Source organism: Struthio camelus, chromosome 15 (genome assembly GCF_040807025.1).
Source record: "Struthio camelus isolate bStrCam1 chromosome 15, bStrCam1.hap1, whole genome shotgun sequence".
In the NCBI taxonomy this organism is placed as follows: Eukaryota; Metazoa; Chordata; class Aves; order Struthioniformes; family Struthionidae; genus Struthio; species Struthio camelus.
In genome coordinates, this window is record NC_090956.1 from 17,814,823 (window position 1) to 17,838,151 (window position 23,329).

The following is a 23,329-nucleotide window of genomic DNA, read 5'->3' on the forward strand; positions in this document are numbered from 1 at the left end:
TTTAATCTTGTGCTCAAACGCCAATGACAGGTCATTCTGGCCAGGAGCTGGCCTCCAGCTCAGATGTCCTGTGACGCAACATCATGAACGTCAGGAGATTTTCTTTCTACAAGCAGCTCTTGATCACCTGGGACAACGGACTGCTGGAGGGAATAAGCAAACCACCACAATGGATGATACAAAACACAGGCAACATAGGCTGTAAATACAACAAGGCTAAAGTGCAGGAAGAAGCCAATATCTATCAGTGCCAGTTAGGTGCAGCACCCTTCAAGGGCAGCAAGACTGCTCCCAGAGCACAGCGACTCGCACAGGGCCTGAGCAAGGCATGTCTGCACCCACAGCATGGCATAGGCAATGCAGACAATCCTTGGTCTTGCAGAGGGTTGCAGAGACCACTGTCTACAGTATGAAACATGACCTAGCAGAAGGCTTGGTGACAGATAGGCCCATAAGGGAACTAAGAGCAGTTATTTAAAACAACAAAGTAAGCACTTTATTTCCATTAAGCATGTTGTTTTAGTATCACAATGGAATGATGAGAAAACGTTTTAAAAAAAAAAAGTCTCTAATCCCCACAAACAGCAGGGAGGTTTTCAAGGCAATTTAAAAACAAAGGGAGTGACAGAAGTGCCAAAACAGTCCCAACATCATGAGTCTCCTCCTCTGAGAGCAGGGCAGGGGCAGAAGGGTGGAATGACACGAAGGTACGAATGTCTGAAGTAGTCTTTGGCGCTTCTGCCTCATGATTGATACGCACAAGATCTCTCGAGACAACTCCACAGTAATCTCTGGAGGCAACAAAGTGCTACGTTAGTAAAACAAAACCCCAGTGAGAGGACTTTCCATACAGTTGAATTGCCCTGTGGTTGGGCATTAAGACACATCCTGCAGACAGTGCTGACTCCAACTGGGGGCCTTTGGGTTGGGAGAGAAGAAAAAGGAAGCGTGGTGCGTGAATCCAATAACATGTGCCCATGTGCAAGACGCTGCGTCCTGCAGTACTGACAAAATCAGGGAGGAGAGAATGTGGTGGCAAAAGAAATATGGATCCATTCCTTACAGTGATCAAAACACGAGTCCAGTGCAGTAACTATAGTTTCACAGTTCCAGGGGGCAAACTGTCATTGCAGAGTCTGTAGTAACGCAGGTCATTCACCAGCCTGTGCACGTTCTGGGTAAATGACGGCAGATCCTGGAAAAGATCAAGCAACACATTGTACTGCAAACAGAACCATACCTACAAGCACTGTCTTACAGTGGAAATTAGAAATGAACTGAGAGGGCCACAAGCCCCGTGTGTCTTTCATAGGAGAAAGTCAGACCATTTTTTGCCAGAGTCTGAGCCCAGGAAACCCTGGTTTCTGCAGCCTATGTACAGGGACCATATATTGCAGAGCTGCTCCAAGCAAAGAGCTGATTATAGAGAACTGGCACTCTGCTCACGGCACTGGCTTCTCCACATGCAGTTAGGCACAACGCATTGGCCACAAAAAGGCCATCTGCAGCGGCAATTGCTCAGCACATTTCTGCCAAGGCTTCTGGGTCCCAGATATCCCATAACAAAGGTTAACTTTCCCTCAGCTGCCTACTGGAGTCCAGTGATTCTCTCAAGTCACCTTTCCCACACTCTAACCTTGGCCTCAAATCCCCGCCATCTCCAACCGGAGAGGAAACACTCAGTGGACAAGCAAGCTTGGAAGTAGATGGAAACCAAGACCTGCTGCACTGCCAGGATGTTCTGTGGGGAGGTTATAGACCCCCATTTGCTTCACATTCACAAGGGGTTTGGTTTGAAAGAAACGCAAGCAGCTATACTGCTGTCACCTTCACTGTAACCCTCAAACATCTGGCAAGCAGCTGGAGCTAAATTTTGGCAAAGATCCAAGCATCCCACTTTAGAAAACATCAGTCTACTCCTGTGAAAACTCCCTCCAGGAAATATATTCCTCAACTCCCACAGCATAAGGCAGTCCAAGAGATGAGATGGCAGATTCGCTACCCACACTGAGAAATCCTAGCATACGCACTGCCAATTACGAAAGTGTTTGTAACAAAAAAGGCACTGCCTCAAAACACTGCTCGGAGAACCTCTGGCTGTTGGCTAACATGTTTTAGGAGTAAAACAACACTGCCATGTACTGGGAACACTTTCACTCTTCTGAAGCATTCCCGCCTCTTACCCTGTCCATTTTGAAATTCCTTCCCAGCACGTTTTTCTGGTTAGAGTCCACACCGTCACAACTGGCCAGGAACTCGGGGAGAAAGGCTGAGTAGAAGCCATCAAAGTCCACTGATGCCATATTGTAGGTGGCAATGCCAATCTCCTCCTGCAACAGGTCATGTGACTTGTGGACAAGCACCTGAAGTAGCACATTCACAAACTGGAACAGCATGGTCGTCCGGAAGATCTTCTGCATGGTAAAAGCAGTACAAAGTTACATGTCTGCACACCAGCAATCCTCCCGCAAGAGGGTCAGCAGCTAGTGCACAGCCTCAGGAGTAACAATTCATCAAGATCAGACTGGGTAAGCGAGCAGGGCTGCACCAGGCCACTTTGCCAACAGCAGCGTCTTTTAAGCCAATTTTAACCCTGCATAGTGCTCCTGAAAGCATCTCGAGTTCCTAGGGAATCGGGCTAGCTGCCTGAGAGTCTGTAACGGGCAGCTGTTAACGTGAAGGATTGTCCTCGAGTTGTGACCACAAATGTAAATCCCAAAGCTCTGCTTTCACAGAGTTACCAGAAGGGCAGGACCCTGGATTCCAACTCTAGCCCTTCAAGACAGCAGCTAACAAGTCAAAACGAGACTGGAGGTCTGGAGGATGGGTCCCACATGACAGCAATGGACAACCCCTAGCAGTGACTCCACAGTAAAGATTAAATAAATAACCTGCTGCTGACCCAGGTAAGAACGACAGAGGACTCAGCCGCTGTCCTGCTGATGATCCCAATTTCCACTTCGCCAGGCTGAAATCATGCTGTCACCATGCTTGCTCTTGTGCTTTCCCTTCTTCTTGGGAGGCACATACCTACGCTTTGCTTTGACTGGCTAGAGTTGGGATCCCTCCTGCCTCCACTGCAACAGTATCAGGGAGATGGTAACGCCACTCTGACCAGCAACGCATCCAAGAGGATCACAGAAGCCACAGGCTGTGGTATTTAAGCCCTCAAATCTTGACCTGCAGTTTATGGGCCATTTGAGAGCTTCAAAGGTAGCTTTCTAATATCACATGGCAGTTCCACACCCTCTTCGGATTGGAAGACACTAGCCTTTAACTGCCCTTTGCCTAGCACAGCTTCCCTGGCAGTCACTCACAATTCCCTACCAAGTAAGACACAGAACATGCACTGGTCAACTAGAACCCACCTTGTGGTACAGCTTCTGCTTGGTGTTCAGCGTCTCCAGGTAGAAGAGATTTTGCTTGAATAGGTGAATGTCAGGCTGCAGGAAGGACTGGCCGAACGCCTACAAACAAAAGCAGACCTGAAGGAAGGGGACTGATACCATAACGCGTATCGAACCTGTCAGACAGAACAAGAACGTTTTCACCCCAGCAATGCTCTCCAGTCAAACAGAACCTGTTCACAGATCTCACCTGAGACGTACGCCAAGAACTTGGGCTCTGCCTACATTGTGGGCCGCACTGATGTCCGAGAAGAACAAATCCCTCATGGACCCTAGGAGCCTCTGCTGCTTCTCAGCGCAGCTAACGCACAAAAGCAGCGGTTGTTTAAAATCAACTGTGCTGCTGCCAGATCAATGGGGATGAAGCTTTAGTGGAAATATGATCCTATCCACAATTTGCAGAACAGTTTTCTGAGCTAGGTCTGCTGGGAACAGGTGGCCAAGCATTCATTGAAGAGGAACACCGGATGCTGAGAGCAGTGCCCTTGGCAGGCTGTTTGCTCATGAAGGATTTGGGGTATATCTCAGACACTACCTAGAGTACTATAGCGAGCATGAACAAAGCCAGAACACTCACAGAAGTTCTATTCTCCTCTAAGTCTAGAGACCAAGGCAACTGGCAGATGTGTTTAACATGTTTCTAGAGGAAATTAAAAAGAAATTAGAGAAGAGACTTGGAAGGGTGAACCTGGCATTACAGAAACGGGGAGGGGTCTAAGAATAAAGTTTGCTGGACTCCACTGGACTAGTTTAGTAGCTTATGCAGACTTTGGGATAAAACATCTTTTTTGCTCTGAGCTCCTCTGAAACACTGTAGAGATGAGCAAAGGGGGAGCAGCAGAATTTTACTAGCTAATGCTCTCATAGGCTCCAAGAGATGTATCAGGAAACAGAAGGGTATGCCTCCACATTAGCCATTTGTTGTTAGATGGCCAAAAATGGTTCAAGCTTCTGCAAGACTGAGTCAGCTCTGGACTCCCATGCCCAGTGGAAACCAGTACATAAACTAGTAATATCCTGAACACAAACACAGGCTGTTCTCACAGTGGAGAACATTTACAGGACGTTAAATAAAAGCTTTGCATCAAAACACCAGGAGCCAAGTAGTCCAGAATTGTCCACTAGCATGTGGTTAATACTGAGATTAACAAGCAAGTGTCCCCCAAAACAAGACACTGAAGAGAGTTTGGTAGTGTTACACTGCCACAGGAGAAAAAGAAAAAGATGCTTGGACAGCCCTGCATAGAGACTAACTCAGGCCTCATTCACATCAAAAGATGTTAAGATAAGGAAAGGCTGGAGAGAAACGTGAAACCTCGTTCATGTCAGTGCAAAAGCTCCCTCCTCCCTCATATCCCAGAAGGGACCCAGGACCTGCAAGCACTCCACAACAGGTCGGGGCAATTTGGCAGAGTCCTCCCACCTGAAGAGAGAAGTGGAGAGCCCTCCACTCTGGTGTTCAGTGCCCTCAGCCAGGCAAGCCCTAGGCTCTGAGCTTCCAGGGCATGGTGCAAGTCCCTCGTTTACACTGAAGTGGGCTGGAGGTAAAGGGTCCCACACCAGGTAGTCTGATAAGATTTACTGATTAGAAGGCTGATTCTGATTTTACTTCAAGTTGCACTACCTATTTCGGAGGTAGTTCTTACATCTAGGAACTGTACAGCAATTCATTTAGCCAGCTCTGATCTCAGCAACATGTGGAACGGTCTGTTGCTCTTTAAAATTTAAATACCTCAAATCTGGCAAGACTGGTGCTGGCTCTGCATACATGCTAGCACTGCCTCTCCCTTCTCTATCCCTCCAGAGAAAGCCTACAGGATTACCCCACTGATCCATCCCTACCAGATCCAATGGAACAGCACAGAACAAGTCCATATAAAAAACAGACCGTCTTGGTCTCAAGTAAACTTTTCTGCATAGTTTGTGCTAGTGCTAACCATAATACTTGCAACAACAGTGAGTGAGTCAGCATCAGTAATGTTTGAGGTCCAGACACAGGGTCTCATGCAGGACGTAGGCATGGAAAGGAATTAACATCCCATCCTCACTCTGTATTTCCCCCTCCTCGGTGAGGCACTGCCTTGCAAGCATAGCAGCTAGGCTACTCTACAGGCATTCTGATGATTTTCAGCAGCTCCTAAACTCAACAACTCACTCAAGACACTGTCTAATCTGAATGAGCCAAGTTTTTAATGCGCTGCTGCAACCAGCATACGCTCCATCGCAGAAAGGGTGCTGGACAACTGCAAGAGTAACCAGGTTACCTGCATGATGGCACTGAACTGTGCTTCATTCTCCATCTGCTCTTCTGCTATTCCTCTTTGGACACTGGCCAAAACACTAGATTTGAAAAAGTACCGCCAGTTATGATGGAGAATCCGGAAAAGCAGCTCAAACAACTCTGCTTTCACATCAGGAGATGAGCGCTAGAAGAAGAAGAAGAGAACAACTCAAAACCAGTTCCTGTGCTGGAATCCCACTGCTAACAGTATCCTGCCAAGTGGCCACCCAGGACAGTGCTTTGCAGCAAAGGTACCAGTATATCAAAGCATTTCCTTCTAAGGAAAGCGTCAAACCCAGTGACTGTTGAATAGTATTAAAAACCTAACTATTCAGTTATGAATTCCACCTTCTGCTTTGAGCATATCTACAACTTTAGTTTCTCTGACAAGCCCTGACAAAGTCCTCTGCCCACTCTGCTTCCCACTGTCTAGTCACCCACTTTGCCCTGCACAGGGACTGACATTTACAGGAAAACCCAAAAAACTTCATTGCTCCCACACCCCAGCGCAACCTTTTCATCCAGTCTCCCCCTTCCTCCACCCAGTGTGGCAACAGTCCTACCTCTGCAATGATGGGGTAGACCTGCTCCATGCACAGTGAGATGACGCTGGGTAGAAAAGGCTTGAATACTTGGCCTGGCTCTTGTACCACAACTTGCAGTATTTTGAGAAACTTCTCCACCACCCGACAGCCAGTGCTGCCCTCATGGAGGATGCTCTCTGCCAACTGCTCCCTGTAACACAAAGTCACAACATAGGAACCACCCTAGAGATCTGCTACCTAATATAATGGAAGGCAGATGGTACCCCTAACTAGGTTTGCCCAATTAATACAGATCAAGTACATTAAGCCTCAGAAGGGAGCTGGCTTTTGACTGAGGATTAACAGACATCCTCCTCCAACATTAAGAGCTTTTAGAGATGATTAGGGCACACTCAGATCTTGGGTAGTAGCTAATCAGCAGTGCTGGGGTCCAGTTCAGTATCACACACTTCAAGACTAGACTGTGTGTGGGCTGGGTTGTCTCAGACTCCAGAATCATTTTTCTCAGATTTAGTCCTGGCACATGGCAAAAATCTGGCCACAAAGAGGTTGGAAGCATTATATTCCTTGGGAACACAGACTTGTGGGAGCAGCTCACCACAATAAATCATCCTGAGGGATAAGAAAGTGATCAACATGGGACAATACCTGGTGAACATGTTTAGAAAGGTCTGTATGATCTGCTCAGTGAAAGGCACTCCCATCTGCACCCTCAGTCCTTGAAACAGAGTGAGGAAGAAGCTCAGCATCTCATCTGTCACATCTATGATGAGAACAGGAAAGCCAAAAGAACGTGTTAAGTCAGCACTGAAGTACACCAGGAAGTCTTTTTTTAATGAGCGATCGATCTGTTCCTTCTGTACAGGGAGACCCATTTGTTCTTTGAAATGTAGCAGCAGGGCTCCCATTAGAAATGGAAACCAACAGCTGGTACTACAGAGCTTCAAGATTGTTCATCCACTTCAGAAACTGCCAGGGACGACAAGTACAGTCAGCACCAGACAACTTCCAGAACAAATATGATACTATCAATGAAGACCCTTAACCTGGTCTGCCTACACAGAATGCTTGGAGAAAGCTCTTGCAATGGTCTGGGCCAACCTCCAGTTGTTCACCACTTTTATAGGGTTAACAGGAAATGCAAGGAAATCCAAAACATCTATGCAGTTTGCAGTAGCTAAGAAATAGAATCTAACCTTTTTTTTTTTTTTTTTAAATAAAAGCAGGAACTGAAGAGATCCTTCTGACTTCGTAAGTAATTTTCAGCACATGGTTGTGCAGTTAGCTGATATCAGCACTACAGGATCAGCTAATTCTCTATCAGTCCCAGCATGCTTGATTGAATAAGCATGTTAAGCTGTAGCTGTGCAGCTCTTGCTTTGCGCAGCCTTTTATAGCTAACACAATTGCACGAGGCTGCTGGCCTCTCCCTGCACAGCAACTCAGTGGAGTCACAGCTTCAGCATGCTCTCTTGGATCCTTCCTACTCCCCCCCCATGCCTACTCCACTGAGAAACTTGCCACCTATTTCCAGGAAATCTTTCCAGAGTGCTTTGCTCTTCATGTGAGAAGCTGCAGTAGTCCTGGGCTTTCAAGCTATCCTGATCTGATACAAAACCTCTTAAGCTGATGGCAACAAGATTGCCAAGCAACAATCCTGCTTTCATCTCAAGAGGCTTTCCTTTGCAGAAAAAGCATTTGACCTGATCTGATGAGAGCTACTCCTCTTTGTCTCCAAGCTTGAACGCCAAACATACTTTAGAGAGAGCGAGCTCGTTTTAAAGCTTGTTTTGTGCTCAGGAACACTTCTATTCTTGTTTCACTGCCGAACATAGGGCATCTCCATCTTTTCAATGGGTGACAAACCTTTATGACCATTTCCTAGATGGCGGAGTACAAGGTCTTCCTTTCCTGTTCTGGCTGAAGACTCAGCCCAATTCACAAGTTTCCATTTGAACAACCACCCAGAAGTACCGATTCACGTTACACTCTGGCACAGTAAACCCACGCACTTCACACGAACATCACAATTCTATGTTGACGGACTTTGCATATTATCAGTTGGTCATAAAGCTACTCACAGCATTAAAGCCTGTCCTATGGTTATACCTGACTGATGAATGAAAGCTGGGAAGAGGGCTAGTGAGACCTGCACGGATTCTTGCAGCGACTGATAACAGATCTGTCGGGACTTGGTGGATTCTCCAGAGATACTCTCTACAATATCTTCTAAAACGCTGAGCGTCTGGTGGATGATCACTTTGGCTGCAAAACGAGACAGAGATGATACTTTCTGTATACAGCAAAACTACTCACCAGAGGCAAGAAACGAGGCAAAGTCAAATTCGTGCGTGTCATAACTAAAGCCTTCAAGATGGTACATACACCGAGCCCATATCTGAATCAAAGACATTCCCAAGTGCATGCTTACATTTTAAGTATTTAAACAGGTTCAATTAAGTCACTGCAGCTACTTGCCTTCTTAAATTATACAGGCTTACTGCCCTACAGAAGTACCAACTGCTTGAGCACTAAGGTATAGAGATTGAGAAGCTGTAAACTATATTGTTTCAAACGTTCGCTATTGCTAACAAAACACTAGTCAGGAAAAACAAAAAAAAGCACTTTAGGACAGCCCAATATACTGGGGTTTCTATTTCTGAAAGCAATAACTCGAGTGACACACAATCACTTTATCAGCTAACCCAAACGTCGGCAGAACTCAAGTGGCTCAGTTGAAACCACACGAGCGGTCTGCCGATATTCTTCCTGTAGGGATCAGATGGCCCTTTCCCCCACACTCATTCCTTCCCTGCGCAGATTTGACCAGCATGTTAGGTTTGCACAGTGATCTGTCAGAGCTGTGAGACTGCAGACTTCAAAAACAACCAAAGATCTGCCCCCAAAACCGCCCCAAGCCAACTAAACTCCTCTCCGCCTCCCCAAAACATATACTGAAGCTCCCAAGGGTCCCTGGACCCCATCAGTGCAGGGCTCTTCTCCTAATTATAGACATCCTCTACAGGACTCGCTAAGTCTTGAAGAAAATCTTATTTTTCCCTTCAAGTTTCTACGGCTGTAATCTTCACCAATGCTGCCTCCAGTCGACTTTTCTAAAACAGTTTGGTAGCCCCAGCATTAGTCTGTTAAACATTCTTCAAGCAATCATGGCTATTCCAAGTTTTATCACAAACTTGATCTCTCTTTCCCTGGACAACTGAGAAAGACCATGCTTTGACAGAACAGTTTACAGGCAACCTGGAGTAAGAGCGCCCTTTACACACCCACAGAATAAGAATCTCTTCACAGAAGAGAAGAGTCTACCTGCTCCTTCCCTCCTTATTCTAAACACAATTTCTGAGACGATAGTTACTGGGGAAAAAAAAAAACAAAAAACTTAACCATCCTCAATCAGTAGTTTGTGCTGTTACTGTCAGAAGACAGCATATGTTAAGAAACTTGGCACTTACTGTCTTCCAGTTGCACTTTCCTCTGTGGCAAGATGGCATTGGATTTTAATTGGCGATATTCTCTTGTGAGGGCAGAGATTAGACTGGCATGGTTGGTGGAGCGAACTGCCCATTGCTGTTCGCTCTCTGGAAGATTTGGCCAGGGCAGCAACAATACGTTTGACAGTGCTCTGCACACCAACACCTGGGCCTGGAAGCAACAAGACATTAAGCAAAGAGATGAAACTTTCTAGTGCTTGCTATAGAGCACCGTACTAGGCTGACATACTAGAGCATAACCCTAGACTGACATTTACAGCTGTTCAAGACATGCAGCAGCGCTCACTACCTGAGGAAAGAGTTCAATAGCAGAAGTTGAGTCCCAGGGAAAAGTAGCAGCTCTACAAGACAAGAGAAAGAAGCAAAGCTCCAGGATTTCAGGACTGGAGTCAGCTTCCCACACTGTCATGCCTTCCTGTGCAACAGTAGGTTTCTATACTTCATGTTCTCTCTAAAATAAAGATGATGTCACCTTTATTGCTGGCTGTTTGGTTTATGCATTAAGCTTGTAGGTGTGTACAGCATTTTATACTTTCATGCTCGTACATAATACAACGGTATCTCAATCTCTATTGTGGCTTTTCCGCACTTCTGTAATATAAACATTAATTTGAAGCAAGGAATACAGAACGCTACTAGTTTTGCAGAGAACGTCACGTGTCAGAAACATACCAGTATTGTAGAGACAAAGTGAGCAGGTGTGGGGTCAGGGGCTGTGTCAACAAATGAAAGAGAAAGATTTAAGTGCTGCAATTGTTTTTTCACTATGCTGTGGTTGATATAGATCACTACTGATAAACTATGCAACCTGGATTCCTGAATATCCAGTGTACAGAGTTACTGTGTTTTTTTTTTTTTTTTTTTTAAAAGCCACAGTAAGAACTGAGGTACTGCTTCCCAAGGACACCTAATCTATGTTCTTCATGTTTTTTTGTGCCAAAAATCACCTTATCAGGAAGCCGCTGAGCAGAAGTGTCTGTGATCCTGTTGAACACCTTCTGCACTGCTGGGATGCTGATCAAGAACACTGGTCGTACTGTGGTGGCTAAAGAGACTAGCAAGTGGCACGCAGATAACAGCAACTTCTCTTGCACCTGAAAGAGAGGGCACGTGGTCAGTGTCCTCACTAACACCACCACAGAAAACCTCAGGATGCAACACCAGTATCAGACAGCACGAGGAGCTGCCACTACTGAGTAATCACAAGCAGGAGAGTTTATATGTAGTATTTATTGGCCAAAAATCAGAACACAGGTTAAGTCCCCCTACTAGTTAATACCAGGAAGGGAAAAAAATTTCCGAGCCATAAAATCATAAGACTTAATGTGCCTAATAAGAAGCTGCTTACTCTTGCAGTCATTTATGCCATGGTGCTATTTAGCATGGCTATCATTCTCGCCTTCCATGAAATATTTGCTGTGGCTCTGAAAGTCAAACATCCAGCTCTCAAAGACAGAGGCACATGAAGAGTCACACACACTGTGGTCCACAGCAGACCGCTAAACGCCTAAACAAAACACCGCTACCCTATCGTTTAACAGTCTCCTGCTCCTCTACATGGAAGCTTAGTCTCAGCTCACAGGCTAGAACTGAGAGATACCTTAGAGCTGATGAGGGGTGTAATTGCCTCCAGGGCAGTGGAGACGAGAGAGATGAACTGCTCCGGGTTCTGCCGGTGAACTTCACTGTAGAACTGCGCTAGCCAGTGCGAGTAGGCCTGCAACGCTGCCAGGGACTGAGCGTGGCTGTAAAGGAGGAGGGAAACAGCGGTAAGAAAGATGCACGTGATAAAAGGTATACAACAGAAGAGCCATGGAAGGGCAGATGTCCTCAGCACAGTATGCAGCTCTGATGGCATATCAGGGCAGGTTTGCTGCTCTTTTCAGATAAAGCTGGCAGCTTTTTCTTTAAAACTAGTTAGAGTCCAACTTGATCATCAAGTTTCTCTGGTGGGACAAGAGCATAGTTTTTAAGTCGTACTACACTGGTTTAGGAGGATTGTTGTACCAGTGAACGTTACGTCAAGGATGCAAAATGGTATCCATCTTATTTATTTTCATAGCTCTTTGACCTCATATTTTAGCACCTGAAGTGTCTGGGATGCCTGTTTAGATTTAGAAGGTTCTGTGCTCTTATTAAGAAGAGCAGTTTATAGTGACATTCCGAGTTCTGCAGACTTTTCAAGCCTGTGCAAAAACAGCAATAAAAATGGAATGCCATCAAGAACATGCACAAATTAAAAAAAGACTGGAGAACAGCAAGTGCTATGATACTGCAGTCTCAGATACTCCTCTAATCACTTGCCATATTCCCTAGTCTTGCAGTACATGAATCATTCCACATACCCATTTGATTGGCAGGAAGGGGGACTAGAAGGTAGTTTCCTTATGGATACCATTTGGCATCTACAGTCACGTACAGCAGTCTGTAAAATACATTGCCCAGTCGGAAGAATTGTTCAAAACTAATCCCTATTCTGCAGATTTTATTGAAGAGAGGCATCTATGAACACTGACATTCCCTCCAAAAATAAAGATTCTCAAACATGCACATGTCCCCAACATAGCGATTGGATTTAAGATCCCTATTGCTTATGCCTGTATCAGCCTCCTTGTGAACATCTCACTTTCAGTCACCAAGTCCAGTGGATTTGCACACAAGTTTTGAAATCAAAGCTTTTCCTTAATATCGTCTCTCCTTCCGTTAGTGTATTTACTGCATAAACTCTTCCCCATTCATTAACTGAGAACAGGTGCATTGCTTATGATCAAATTAACAACATGGCCTAAAATATTACTTGGTTCTGGAGCCTGTACACTCTAGGTATCTTTAAAGGCGTGGTGTAACTGGACTCGTCCACTGAGCAACAGCATTAAGTCACAGGGATAAGAAAGCTAGTAAAGTCAAATTACAATCAAAACTGGTAGATCAGAATGTTATTTTTGGCACAGCACTAAAATACAAGTCAGAACAATTCTTAGTGAGCACACAGACAGGTGTCCTCCAAACATTAGACAACGTACCTTTGTTAGAGTAACATTAGAAAAGGGATCACAAGTTTCTGCAATGCCATTGGACGTAGCCAAAAGAAAGGAATGAGAAGCCCTCGCTAACAGATCATGTAAAAAGGCTCCTGAGTTACTTCAAGCCAAAAAGGAGAAACAGATGATTAAAACATCATCATCTCCACAAAACTCAGTACTAACAACTTGGGATTATCAGGAGAAGTCCAGGGAACTACATGATGAAATCAAGTGTTGGTTCTCGGAGAGCTGCTATACATGCAGTCATAAACTAGAAGGAGCATTGGACATGTTTAAAAGGACAAGCTTAAATTCTGCTCACCAAATGCCAGCTGGCAGCAAACAGGTTTGTACAACACGGCCATTACGAATGGCACGTCTCTAAAAGGCTGTTAAGAGCGGTGTTCTACTTCTAACGGCATCAAGATTTTACATTTAATGTTAGCTTCTGGATCGAAGGTATTCATTTGTTTCAGAAACAGGATTCATAGTTTGAAGGCATACATTTGTCTTGGAAGCCAAGGGACTCAAAATCCTGTGCTAAGAAAAAACCCACCTTTTATGTGAGTCACAGATCTGACTTTGGTAGCAAGTGTCCACAAAACCGGATTATAAACAGATAGGGGATCTGTTTCTTAAAAGATCACAGTTTAACACTTATTTTACCATCTAATCGTACTGCAAAAGAATCATGATTTGCTTTTAGAGCTAATAACAACAGGCCTTTATTTTTGACCCCAAGTATATTTTTCTTTAAACAAACTGAGCATACCATTTTGAGGAAACAGTGGTCCAAGAATGCAAAATGCTAGTAGCAGCCTTGACCTTTAACAGTTAAAAGAAAACGCTCTCCTGCTCAGCTAGCAATCACTGGAGATGCATTTTTCAGAGCAGCTGCCAAGCAAATGCTTAAGAGCACCCAGATCTAGGATATCTGAAGCTTCCTCCACCCCATGTAGGTACTGACTTTAGATTTTGCAGCGTTTATCTCATACTCACACATCAATAAGGTCAGGTTTCAATACAGATGGTACTGCAGTTTCGATGTTGTACAGTTTAATCTGGGACCCATATAGCGTTACTTTTACCAACCTGTAAGTGAATACATAAATAGTAGCACAGAGGAACTGTGAGACACATATACACATCTACAAATCTATTACACATCTACAAATCTATTACAAAACCACTAGAAGAACATCTTCTCTGAATGCAGCTCTTGGCAAGTCTATGTCAATAGTTAGCCAATATACAGAAAAGATTTAGGCTGCCTGTAATTCAGAGCCTATTTCCTTGTTTGTGCTAGAGTGGAACAAGTACAAGGCTCCTATGCGGAAGTGAAATAGAAGTATAACCAAGGTGGCTCTGTAATTCGCAACTGAGCGCTAATTAAGTTTCTTGGAGAGTTTCTTGAAGTCTGCTTTCCATTTTTCACAATATATTTAACAAAAGAGATTCTAGAGATTTAGCTTTATGAGATGCATCTCTGAAGTAATCAAACTTTACCACTGCATCACAAATACAGATGCTGCAAAACAAGTACCTCAGCCTTCTCCAATAACTGATTTTATTTACCTCTCCATCACATTAGTAATTTATTTCTTTGGTTATGGATTAGAGAGCCATCTGCAAAACTTATGTGTCAGTGCTAAGGTACCGGCCCATGAGTTGTTTGCATCTCAGTTTAATTATAACAAGGGAAGGCAGAAAGAAACCTCGCTTTCGACATTCAAACGCAGTGGTGACAACTGTTCCCTGTACTGACAAAGGAACAGCAAAGTCCCCGTCCCACACCTACCTCTCCACCACTGTAAGAGCATCATTGAACCTGGCAGCAAACACATCTCCAATGAAGTATTCTGCTAAACGCCCAACAGCCTGCAGCAAGGAGCTCAGGTCTCTTAAGGAGCAGTGCAAACGCCGACAATCATTCTCTGCAGTGATATTTAGCCTATGACCTGAAATGACATTTTCGTTCATTAGCAATGAAGCCAGAAGACCCAGGTGTACATATTCACTTGTGCTAATATCTGCAGAATAAGAGCCTAGCAGCCTGGAAACTCATATTTTAAAAAGCTTGTGTGAGAAAGAAAACACATAACCTTGTGACCTTAACGAATACAGTTCTTTGGGATGGGAAACCTAATTACAAAGCTACAGGAAACGCAAAGTTTACTCTAATTACATTACAAGCATTCTTCCTAAATTAGCTCTGCAGTGGGTCACAGTTCAAATCTGAGCACTGTCCAAGCGATGGAAATATTCAAACCAAGTAAGGCAAGTTCAACTGCTCTGATCCAGCCACACTTGAAATTCTTCTTTGAAGGATGAAATGGATGTTACCAAATTGTTCAGCCTTTTACACGTTTGTTTTCCTCTACTTTGAATGAAGATCAAAAAAACCAGGAGCCTTTCTGGTTATTTGTTGACTTCCAACAGCAATTCCAGGTCCGTGGAGAAGGTCATTACTGAGACTCCCTCTGCTGGCTAGAGTGCAATAAATTCTCCAGCAACAGAACCAGATTTGAAAGGGTATATTTGCTTCTAATTTGAAATAAGGTTATTAAATTTATACTTCTCAGATACAAGAAACATACTGATAAAGTGGATTTGCCAGTCTTATTAGCAATGTGGTTGTTTAATCGCTCAGTTGTGTATATCTCGTCTCCAAACATCCCAGACTTTCACCCTCCACCACACATATATGTTTTGCAACACCATGTTTTGAAGGAAATCTGCTTTTCTTTCCACTACCCATATTTAATCTAAGCACATTTAAATTTTCAGCAACAAACTTGCCACGTACATACCATCTGCACCAGCATTCTATCATCCAATCTGAATCCTCAGTTCCATCTAAGCTACCTCTAACTTACGAGCTGAAGAGCCAGTCCCCATGAAAGCGTCTAACATGCACCGTGACTACAGCACTAAAAAACGCACACGTCACTTGCGATCGTATGAAACGATCCTAAAATTGGAAGTATTTTTTTCCTGAACCATCTATGCAAAATTGCCATTTTTTACATCGAGAGCGCCAAGGAATGTCTGCTTTCGTACAAAATTTGTTACAGGCAGTATATTTTATATACGACAGTATTTAAGACTGAACGGATTCCTTTTACTGGACATATTGGAAAACTTGAAACATCCTTAGCTATAACCTGTCTTCATTCAGATACCACAGTCATCCAACTACTACTTCTACTTTCCTCACTTTTCAGGAAGTAGCAACAAGCCATGTTCCTAAAAAAGCAATCACATTTTTCGTTTTTATTCAGTTCAGAGTACTGATTTCTTTTTATACTTCTTTCTATGTGAAGGCTCCCAAGACGCCAGCTAGACAGAAATCTTCAGAAACTGCTACTACATCCTAAGTACTTGATCTTGTTGTTACATCACACGTGGTTTTATTTCAAGCCTAAATAAAAATGCTCCTATTATGACAACTTCATGATAAATTTGAGCCCAAAGCAAACAGAAGCCCAACTCTTCCTGAATGGAGTTTTACTGGGAGGAAAAAAGTAACTATCATCACTTCGCATTACTGTAGCATTTGATGCTGCCTACCTGTTCTTAACACATAGGGTATCTTCATTTCAAGTGCCAAAACAAGGTAAGAAACGTACCAATACTAAACCACATTATTAAACTCCAATAGCAGACAAAAATCTGACTACTTAGCATTACATACTATACATATTGGGGTAAGAATTTCAGATCCTAAAAAGGACATGGAGGAAGCAACACTAAAGCAGGTATGCAGCATTTTTGCCATTCAAAATCTTCTGTTCAGAGAGCTGAGGACTACAGTGATGGACAGTGGTATTACCTGTCCCTGAAGTGACCACAAACTGCTGGAGTCCCAGGTACACTTCCAAGTTATCCTGCAGAACTGGAAACTAGAAAAGACAAGGAATGAGCATGATTTTAGGGCTCGGTAGACACAATTTACACTCAACTATAGTTACGCTGTTAGAGAACAGTATTCTTTTCTCTCTACTCCCTTTAAAAAGACATTTGGTAGAAAGGCAAGTTTCTAGGATCTGGGCCAATTCTGCACGCCACAGCTTCTCATGTCTTGAGAGCTGTCATAAAAACAATGAAGATCACCACACTGAAGGGACTCCTCTGTGATAGCGCTCCTTTTCCCACAGATACCAGCAATCAGCTTAACAGGATGGTGGCCTGACAATTATAAGTGATAGTGTGGCATAACCAGGCTGAACAACGCAGGGGTACACAACCAGGGAAAGGCTGAGCCTGGAGCGCAGGATGCCTGAACTGCATCCACCTAACCCATCAGCATCAGCTTTGCAAAACGCAGCTACCAAAACATTCAACTGAAGAAGCTGACTTCAGTGTCTCTACAACAGAGTTTAGACGGAAAGCACTGCAGCCGCTCTGTTGGCAAGCTGTATCAGGAACAGCTGAAGCCCCATGGGGAAAAGAGCCAAGGGAACAAGCAACAGTCATGATGCATCCTGCTCTAGGAACACAGGGCATTAACCTTACTTCATCATTCAAGACTGATAGCAAACATGCCTGTTCCTAGTGATACTTAGCTGGGCAACAGGTTGTGCTAACACAGTGGAATATACTGTGCACACAGAGTAGAAACCTCTTCCTGGTGTTCAGCCAGACAAGTTACTTCAGTGGTATGTATTAGGGCATTGTTTGCCTTGTACCTAAATGCTTTTCTGCACATATAAGACAGAATTGCATGCTAACTTTTTCCTTGCAGATATTCCACCTCAAATAATATTTTCCAACCCTTTCAGTCTGGCATAATTCCACCTAATTCCTATTGGCAAAGCCAGAAACTACATTTCAGGTGGCTGGATTTATGAAAGTTCAACCATCCATCGGGGAAGGAACTGTAGTCATTCATTGCCCAGCACAGGGCAGAGTAACGGCAGCTGCCATATATTATATTCTAGACACTCGCTACTGCTAGACTAGCCACTGAATTCAATAGCATTTTAAAGACTTATGAAACGCATATGAGACTTCTTCAGCACCTCTAGGGCTACCCAGTGTGCAGGAATGAAATAACACAGGGCTCAAAAGCGTTCACTACCAAGATTATGTTGTGCCTAATTAACAGTTGAATGCCTTTATATAACTACAGGAGTGGAACTACTTAAAAAAAAAAAAAAAGCCTTCCTCTTGTTAATGCTCTTCACGTGCTCTTCACCATATGACCCATACGCTCAGGGGCTCAGTGAAACAGCAGTTTCATTTATTGCTTGCATCTTGCTGACTCACACCTTGCCACACGCTGCAGAGGAACTTTTATATTCATACAGGAAAGAATCTGCTCACTACTTAAGAGTCTCCAGTAACAGACTTCTGGTGCTCATCTCAATCACAATGTTTCTCACTAAAAATATGAGCAAGAGAAAGAAAAAAGAAGAAACCAAACCCATAGTCCAAGTCAGGAACCCTTCTTCCTCCACAACTGCTCAACTTTTCTGCTTCTTGGGAACATGGTTCAGAGGTCAAGGTATATAATATCTCCAGCAGAATTACTACATTTGCTTTGAGATCCCATTGAATACACTCACCTTTCTTCTCCACCCAGAGGGAAGGCAACAACCACTCTGAATTCTAGGCTCCACTGGCTCATAGCCTCGAGAGCTCCTCCTCAGAAACCACTAAATGCTACAAACCCAGGCAACTTTTTACAACACTGATCTCAACAACAATAGTGACACAAGTTGGAGAGAAGTAAGCATATCTGTGTTTATCAGATATAATTCCTAGTTGTCTGAGGCCCTCTCTTCAGCATTTGTGTCTAGCCTTTCATTTAAGCAAAGACTTCACTCTCCGTGAAACCCTAATAAGATTCTCATCTGTCCAATTTGCAGCACTGCCTCCTAACACAAAGGCCAACATAAACAGCAGTGAAGGGCTGTTGCTGAATATTTACATCTGGAGAGATGGGAATTTCTAAAGAGCCTAGTGTCCATCAACTACAACAGATGCTCACTGCAAGGGCCTCTTCAAAAACACATCAAGAAATCCGACAAAGCCAGAAAAAGACAATTTTTTCCCTTTGACTTCTAGTCTCCACTTTGCCGAGCTTTTGCATCCAAAAGCAAACCCCTGCTATTTTTTTCTCATTGTAGCCTCTATCAAACAGCTTGCAAAAAAACTCCAGTGGTTGGTGTTCGTTCCATGCAGTCCTTCATTCGGTCGTTGTTAACTACTTACTAGTGTAGAGAAGGCATGAGTTGGCAAGAGCTCCATGACTTTTGCAACCACCTCCAAGCTCTGGCGCAAGTACCGCTGCCACTCAGTCTGCTGCTACGGGAAGAAATACCAAGGTAAGGATTACGCTTTCAAATGGAAACCGATGGCTCTTTGTAGATTAGTATGCCTTAACTTTAGCTTGTGTCTAGCTAATTCCTTTTGAGAGCTCGACTTTTGTGGACACCTGAAAAATGAAGAGGTGCTATTGTTCTGACCATCACATGTTCACGGATGCCTGATGGAGAATAATTTACCAATCTGTGTTGCATCTGCAATCTGTGAGCATATGTTCCCCTGGAGCGATAAGCTGCAAGATTTCGCCCTTAAAGCACAGTTACTGCGCTGCTGATAAGCGCCCATTATACAGTACAACCTGCCCTTCCAGTAGCTCTGGTGTCATTCATTCTGGTCACCTACTCCACTTAACTTTTACTCTTTTCTGGAGCACGTCAATATTGATGGAGATTATGTTTACCAATACTGACTCAGGAGAAATAGAAGGTTCAAATGAAAGCACCAATGACAAATACAGCTTAAAGCTTTTGTTCTCAGGGGTATTTCAGCATTTACATTCCAAATCAATAGGAAATGGATGCCTAATGCCTCCAATAATCGAGACATATGTGTCTGTATTTTTTCCAGGTCAAAGTTAAAAACAAAGGTCATATCCTTTTAGTGTGATTTTTAAAGTATGATAAAAAACACTTCGTGTTCCTTTAAACCCACACAGAATTGAGTGAAGAAGCAGATGTCTAGCTTGTGCTCCGAAAACTTTACCATGTTTTGGGAAAGACATTCCAGCCCTAACCAATACAACAGTTCATATCCAAACCTGCAGTTGTCCTTTTTCAACTCTGCTCCTTACATCATCATCCAGCGTCTCGTCATCCAGCTCCTCCAACTGTGCCTGGTTATACCTGAACTGGATTCGATTCAACACCTCTGTCAGCAACAGAACCAAGGCGTCTTCGTACCTGTGGCCATGGGGAAAACGGAGCAAGAGACTGATAAAACGCTTCTGCGGAGATCGTTCCGTCCTCAGCCCGTCTCGCAAAGGAGACGTGCAGAACAGATGGCTGTTTAACATAACACATTGCAAAGAGCCTGCAGCATGGCTTTACAAGTTTGTTGAGGAATCAGCAAACAGATCCCAGGATTAAGAATAATATATCATTTTAGATTACAATGTACCTGCAAGGAAATAGCCTGTGGGAAACAGCCTCTGATATCCCCCTACCTCTGAGGGACAAACGGAGAACTTGAGATCAGAAGCCTAAGAGTTTTAAAGCAGGAAAGGCAGCAGGCATAGTTTACCAGGAACATCTGCAGATATACATGAACTGTGTGAGCTTTTTCTGATGCTCGGCAATTACACTTGTCCTGCTTGCAAACACCAAGCACATGTTTTGTTATGCTGAAAGCTGGGCTGGCCTTAACGCTGGGTAACTCCACTTGCTCCGCAGCACATGACAGCACCTCTTAGTCTGCTCAGCCTGCCACCAGCATGGAGGACAAGAAGGCCGTAACAGGAGGCAGCAGCAGCTCCTCCTGCTTCAGCTGCTCCTCAGCAACCGCAGTCTGGGTAGACTCAGCTTTTGGGTAGACACCAAGAAACTGATGAAGCAGGGCCGAGTTATCGCTGCCTTCCGCAAAAGGGGGCCTCCCCTGAGGCAATTTGTTCTGCTATCCTCTTTCCCCAAGGCAGCTGGCCAATAAATTCAATAACTTCAGCATCATCTCATTCAGCCCCAGTTTTACAATTAATTTTTAGTCAAAGAAAGGAATAACTGATAAGTTAAAGGAAAGGTGGCAATAATCACAGGTCTCAGCTCTTCAGAGCGAGAAGTTAAGACTGGTAGACTGGCCAGATGATTAAGGTAAAACAAGGGCCATTCATAGATTATTCCTTAAACCATACGTTAGATCACTGGGTAAGTTTTCAGAGAATGGGTCTATAAATAAGAGGCCCCTTTTTTCAGGCCTCTTGCTGTTGAATGTAGCTTCAACAATGTCTATGCCAATGCCTTCAACACAATTGCAGGTATTTTTGCAGCTCATACCAGGCCTTTGTTCTGCATTAAAGTAAAAGCCAGCACTTTTTCCACTTGTACTATAACACTAAAGTCACATCACTGAAAAACGTCCTTTTATCTTTCAGGAGCGACACAGCAGGTATAGAGCACAGAAGATCCTTCTTTCCCTTGATCACCAGGAATAACGCCAAACTGCGAAATCAGTGCAGAACCACCTGAGCAGGTGGCCATTCCTGCTAATGCAACACCAAAGTTTGGTGATTTGGTGTTTTTTTTTTTTAAGAAAGGAAATTTAAAAATGGAGAAAATAAACAAAAGATCTGGTCTAATGCAAGGGCCAGTCATGTCCTTTCCTAAATAAGATCAAGTTGGAAAACGTGGCATTAACATCTACTGACATCAAGATTCAGAGCATGATGTAATTCTAATGTCAGACTAGTCAGCTGTGTCACTAACTAAGCAGCTGGAAGCTTTCAGTGCAAGGAGGCTGAATTACCATCTTTTCTGTAATATGATGTAACTTTGGATTTGGCAATTTATCCAGTAGTATAACTGTAATATGTACAAAAAGCAAAGCTTTTAAACCACACAACAGGAAGTTTCATCTGGAGTTCCTGTTGGGTAACCACACCCATGTTATCAAATTGAAGCGTTTACACGTCTTAAAGTATGAAGGAAGTCGTAGCTATAGAAGTTGTCACTAAGGACAGGTATTTCTGACAAAACAGCAGCACAGGTTTCAGTCACTTATATGCCATTTCTTACAATCGGATATATCTCCGAGAGAGACAGCTATTGTTTCCTTCAACTTTTTCTCCATGACAAAAAAACGATATGAAGATAACACACGTTGCATGCACACGTTTGCCTTGATAATTCCACTCCCCTTCTTCATCTGGCACTGTTCACCAGTGCTAGGCAGACATGCTAGCAAACTAGGAACAAATTATAACCTAGTTCAAATGCAAATGCATGCTACTTGAGAAACTAAAAAAAAAAAAAAAACACAGTTCCCATGCTGAAAGGAAGAGAACTGTCTGGGGTAAGCTAGTTCCACATTTGCTCTTTGTGGTTATGATGTCAGGTTGTCTTTCAGTAACTAACCACTTACTTGTGTTTAGCATAGTGAGGGGGAAAAACTTCTACAGTTAGTGAAGCACAACATGGCACAAGCCATGGTAGTTCTTAAGCCGTCAAACTTGAAAAGATATCTGTATATTCACTAGTCTTAAAAATTGCAGCAGACACTTCTGATAAAACGTCAACTATTTCAAGAGGCAAAGGAAGAGCTGCCAACCATAGCTGCAATTAATACACAACACACAATTAGCCATAGAGGTAAGTCAGTAGAATTTAACTTCCAAACATAGTGCCATTGCAATTTTTCAAATAATTAATTATCCTCCAATTCTCCTGCTCTACCTGCTAAAATATGTTCAGTCCTGTTTTAGACTCCAAAGCTTCCTTCCTCTGGTTGCTGGGTTCATACATAATACATTTAAGTGACACATTTTTTGCCTTAATTTGCTCAGTTTGAATATAAAAAAAAATATCTGAACTTTGGAGTTTCCATTACTATCACACAGGCTCATTCAAAAGGAGTTCAAGGATTTTAGGAAAAGAAAGTAACTGGTGTCTCATGCAACCGGAGCAGGTGCAAAGTTGGCCTGAACAATGGCTCGTTCCTCATCGTTCTTCCATAGTGACCAGGAGAACATCATTGCAGCTGTCACATCCCGACAGCTTCTCAACTGCATACCTGTTGAGTACTGCTTCTTTGTCTGCCAGACGACTTTTAATTTTGCTAGTCAGATAGTCCAAGAAGAGCGTCCAGATGTCTAAGCAAGAAAAGTAACCTTCATGGGTAGGCTGAAATACACCAAATTCACAGTGAACGTCATGAACTACGGCAAGACTGTTTTTCAATCACACCAAAAACATGTAAGGTGTAAGTATGCACTTCAAGCAACGGGAAGAACTTCCATTAAGCCCTGGATTTTTGCTCCACTGAAAAATTTCCACAAGATCTCTGGGGAGATTTACAAGTCTCAGCTCTTAAAAGATGAGCAAGAGCTTTAGCACCAGGGTGGGAATCCAGAAATTGCAACAGTGGTCTCAGCATTAACCAATTTCATGGCTTGCTGCATCAGCTTCTAGCACTTCATAAGGCTGTTTCCTTGTCGTTATTCACATGTGGTGGTAAATACTGTTGAAATGCATTGTGACAGCTTCTACAGCAGGGTAACAGTTATTTCAGGTCACAGGGTTTAACTTTT

General features: G+C 43.5%; 1 protein-coding gene across 3 annotated transcripts in view; it reads right to left on the reverse strand.

Moving 5' to 3' along the window:
- Nucleotides 1-470: 470 nt before the first annotated feature.
- Nucleotides 471-23,329, reverse strand: part of XPO6 (exportin 6) — a 60,827-nt gene continuing 37,968 nt past the window's right edge. The window contains exons 9-24 of one of the 3 annotated variants that reach the window (XM_068908258.1): nucleotides 22,813-22,922; nucleotides 19,886-19,994; nucleotides 18,982-19,071; nucleotides 16,598-16,667; nucleotides 14,564-14,723; nucleotides 13,765-13,857; nucleotides 11,343-11,487; nucleotides 10,690-10,836; nucleotides 9,704-9,893; nucleotides 8,343-8,498; nucleotides 6,882-6,996; nucleotides 6,252-6,423; nucleotides 5,672-5,833; nucleotides 3,369-3,467; nucleotides 2,184-2,414; nucleotides 471-1,195 (exon numbers count right to left, since the gene is read on the reverse strand). In XM_068908258.1, the coding sequence (XP_068764359.1) occupies nucleotides 1,094-1,195; nucleotides 2,184-2,414; nucleotides 3,369-3,467; nucleotides 5,672-5,833; nucleotides 6,252-6,423; nucleotides 6,882-6,996; nucleotides 8,343-8,498; nucleotides 9,704-9,893; nucleotides 10,690-10,836; nucleotides 11,343-11,487; nucleotides 13,765-13,857; nucleotides 14,564-14,723; nucleotides 16,598-16,667; nucleotides 18,982-19,071; nucleotides 19,886-19,994; nucleotides 22,813-22,922 (2,151 nt within the window). In that variant the 3' untranslated portion in view covers nucleotides 471-1,093. Of the gene's footprint in view, nucleotides 1,196-2,183; nucleotides 2,415-3,368; nucleotides 3,468-5,671; nucleotides 5,834-6,251; nucleotides 6,424-6,881; nucleotides 6,997-8,342; nucleotides 8,499-9,703; nucleotides 9,894-10,689; nucleotides 10,837-11,342; nucleotides 11,488-13,764; nucleotides 13,858-14,563; nucleotides 14,724-16,597; nucleotides 16,668-18,981; nucleotides 19,075-19,852; nucleotides 19,995-22,812; nucleotides 22,923-23,329 lie in introns of all 3 variants that reach the window. The other 2 variants (XM_068908257.1, XM_068908256.1) reach the window with 2 other exon arrangements.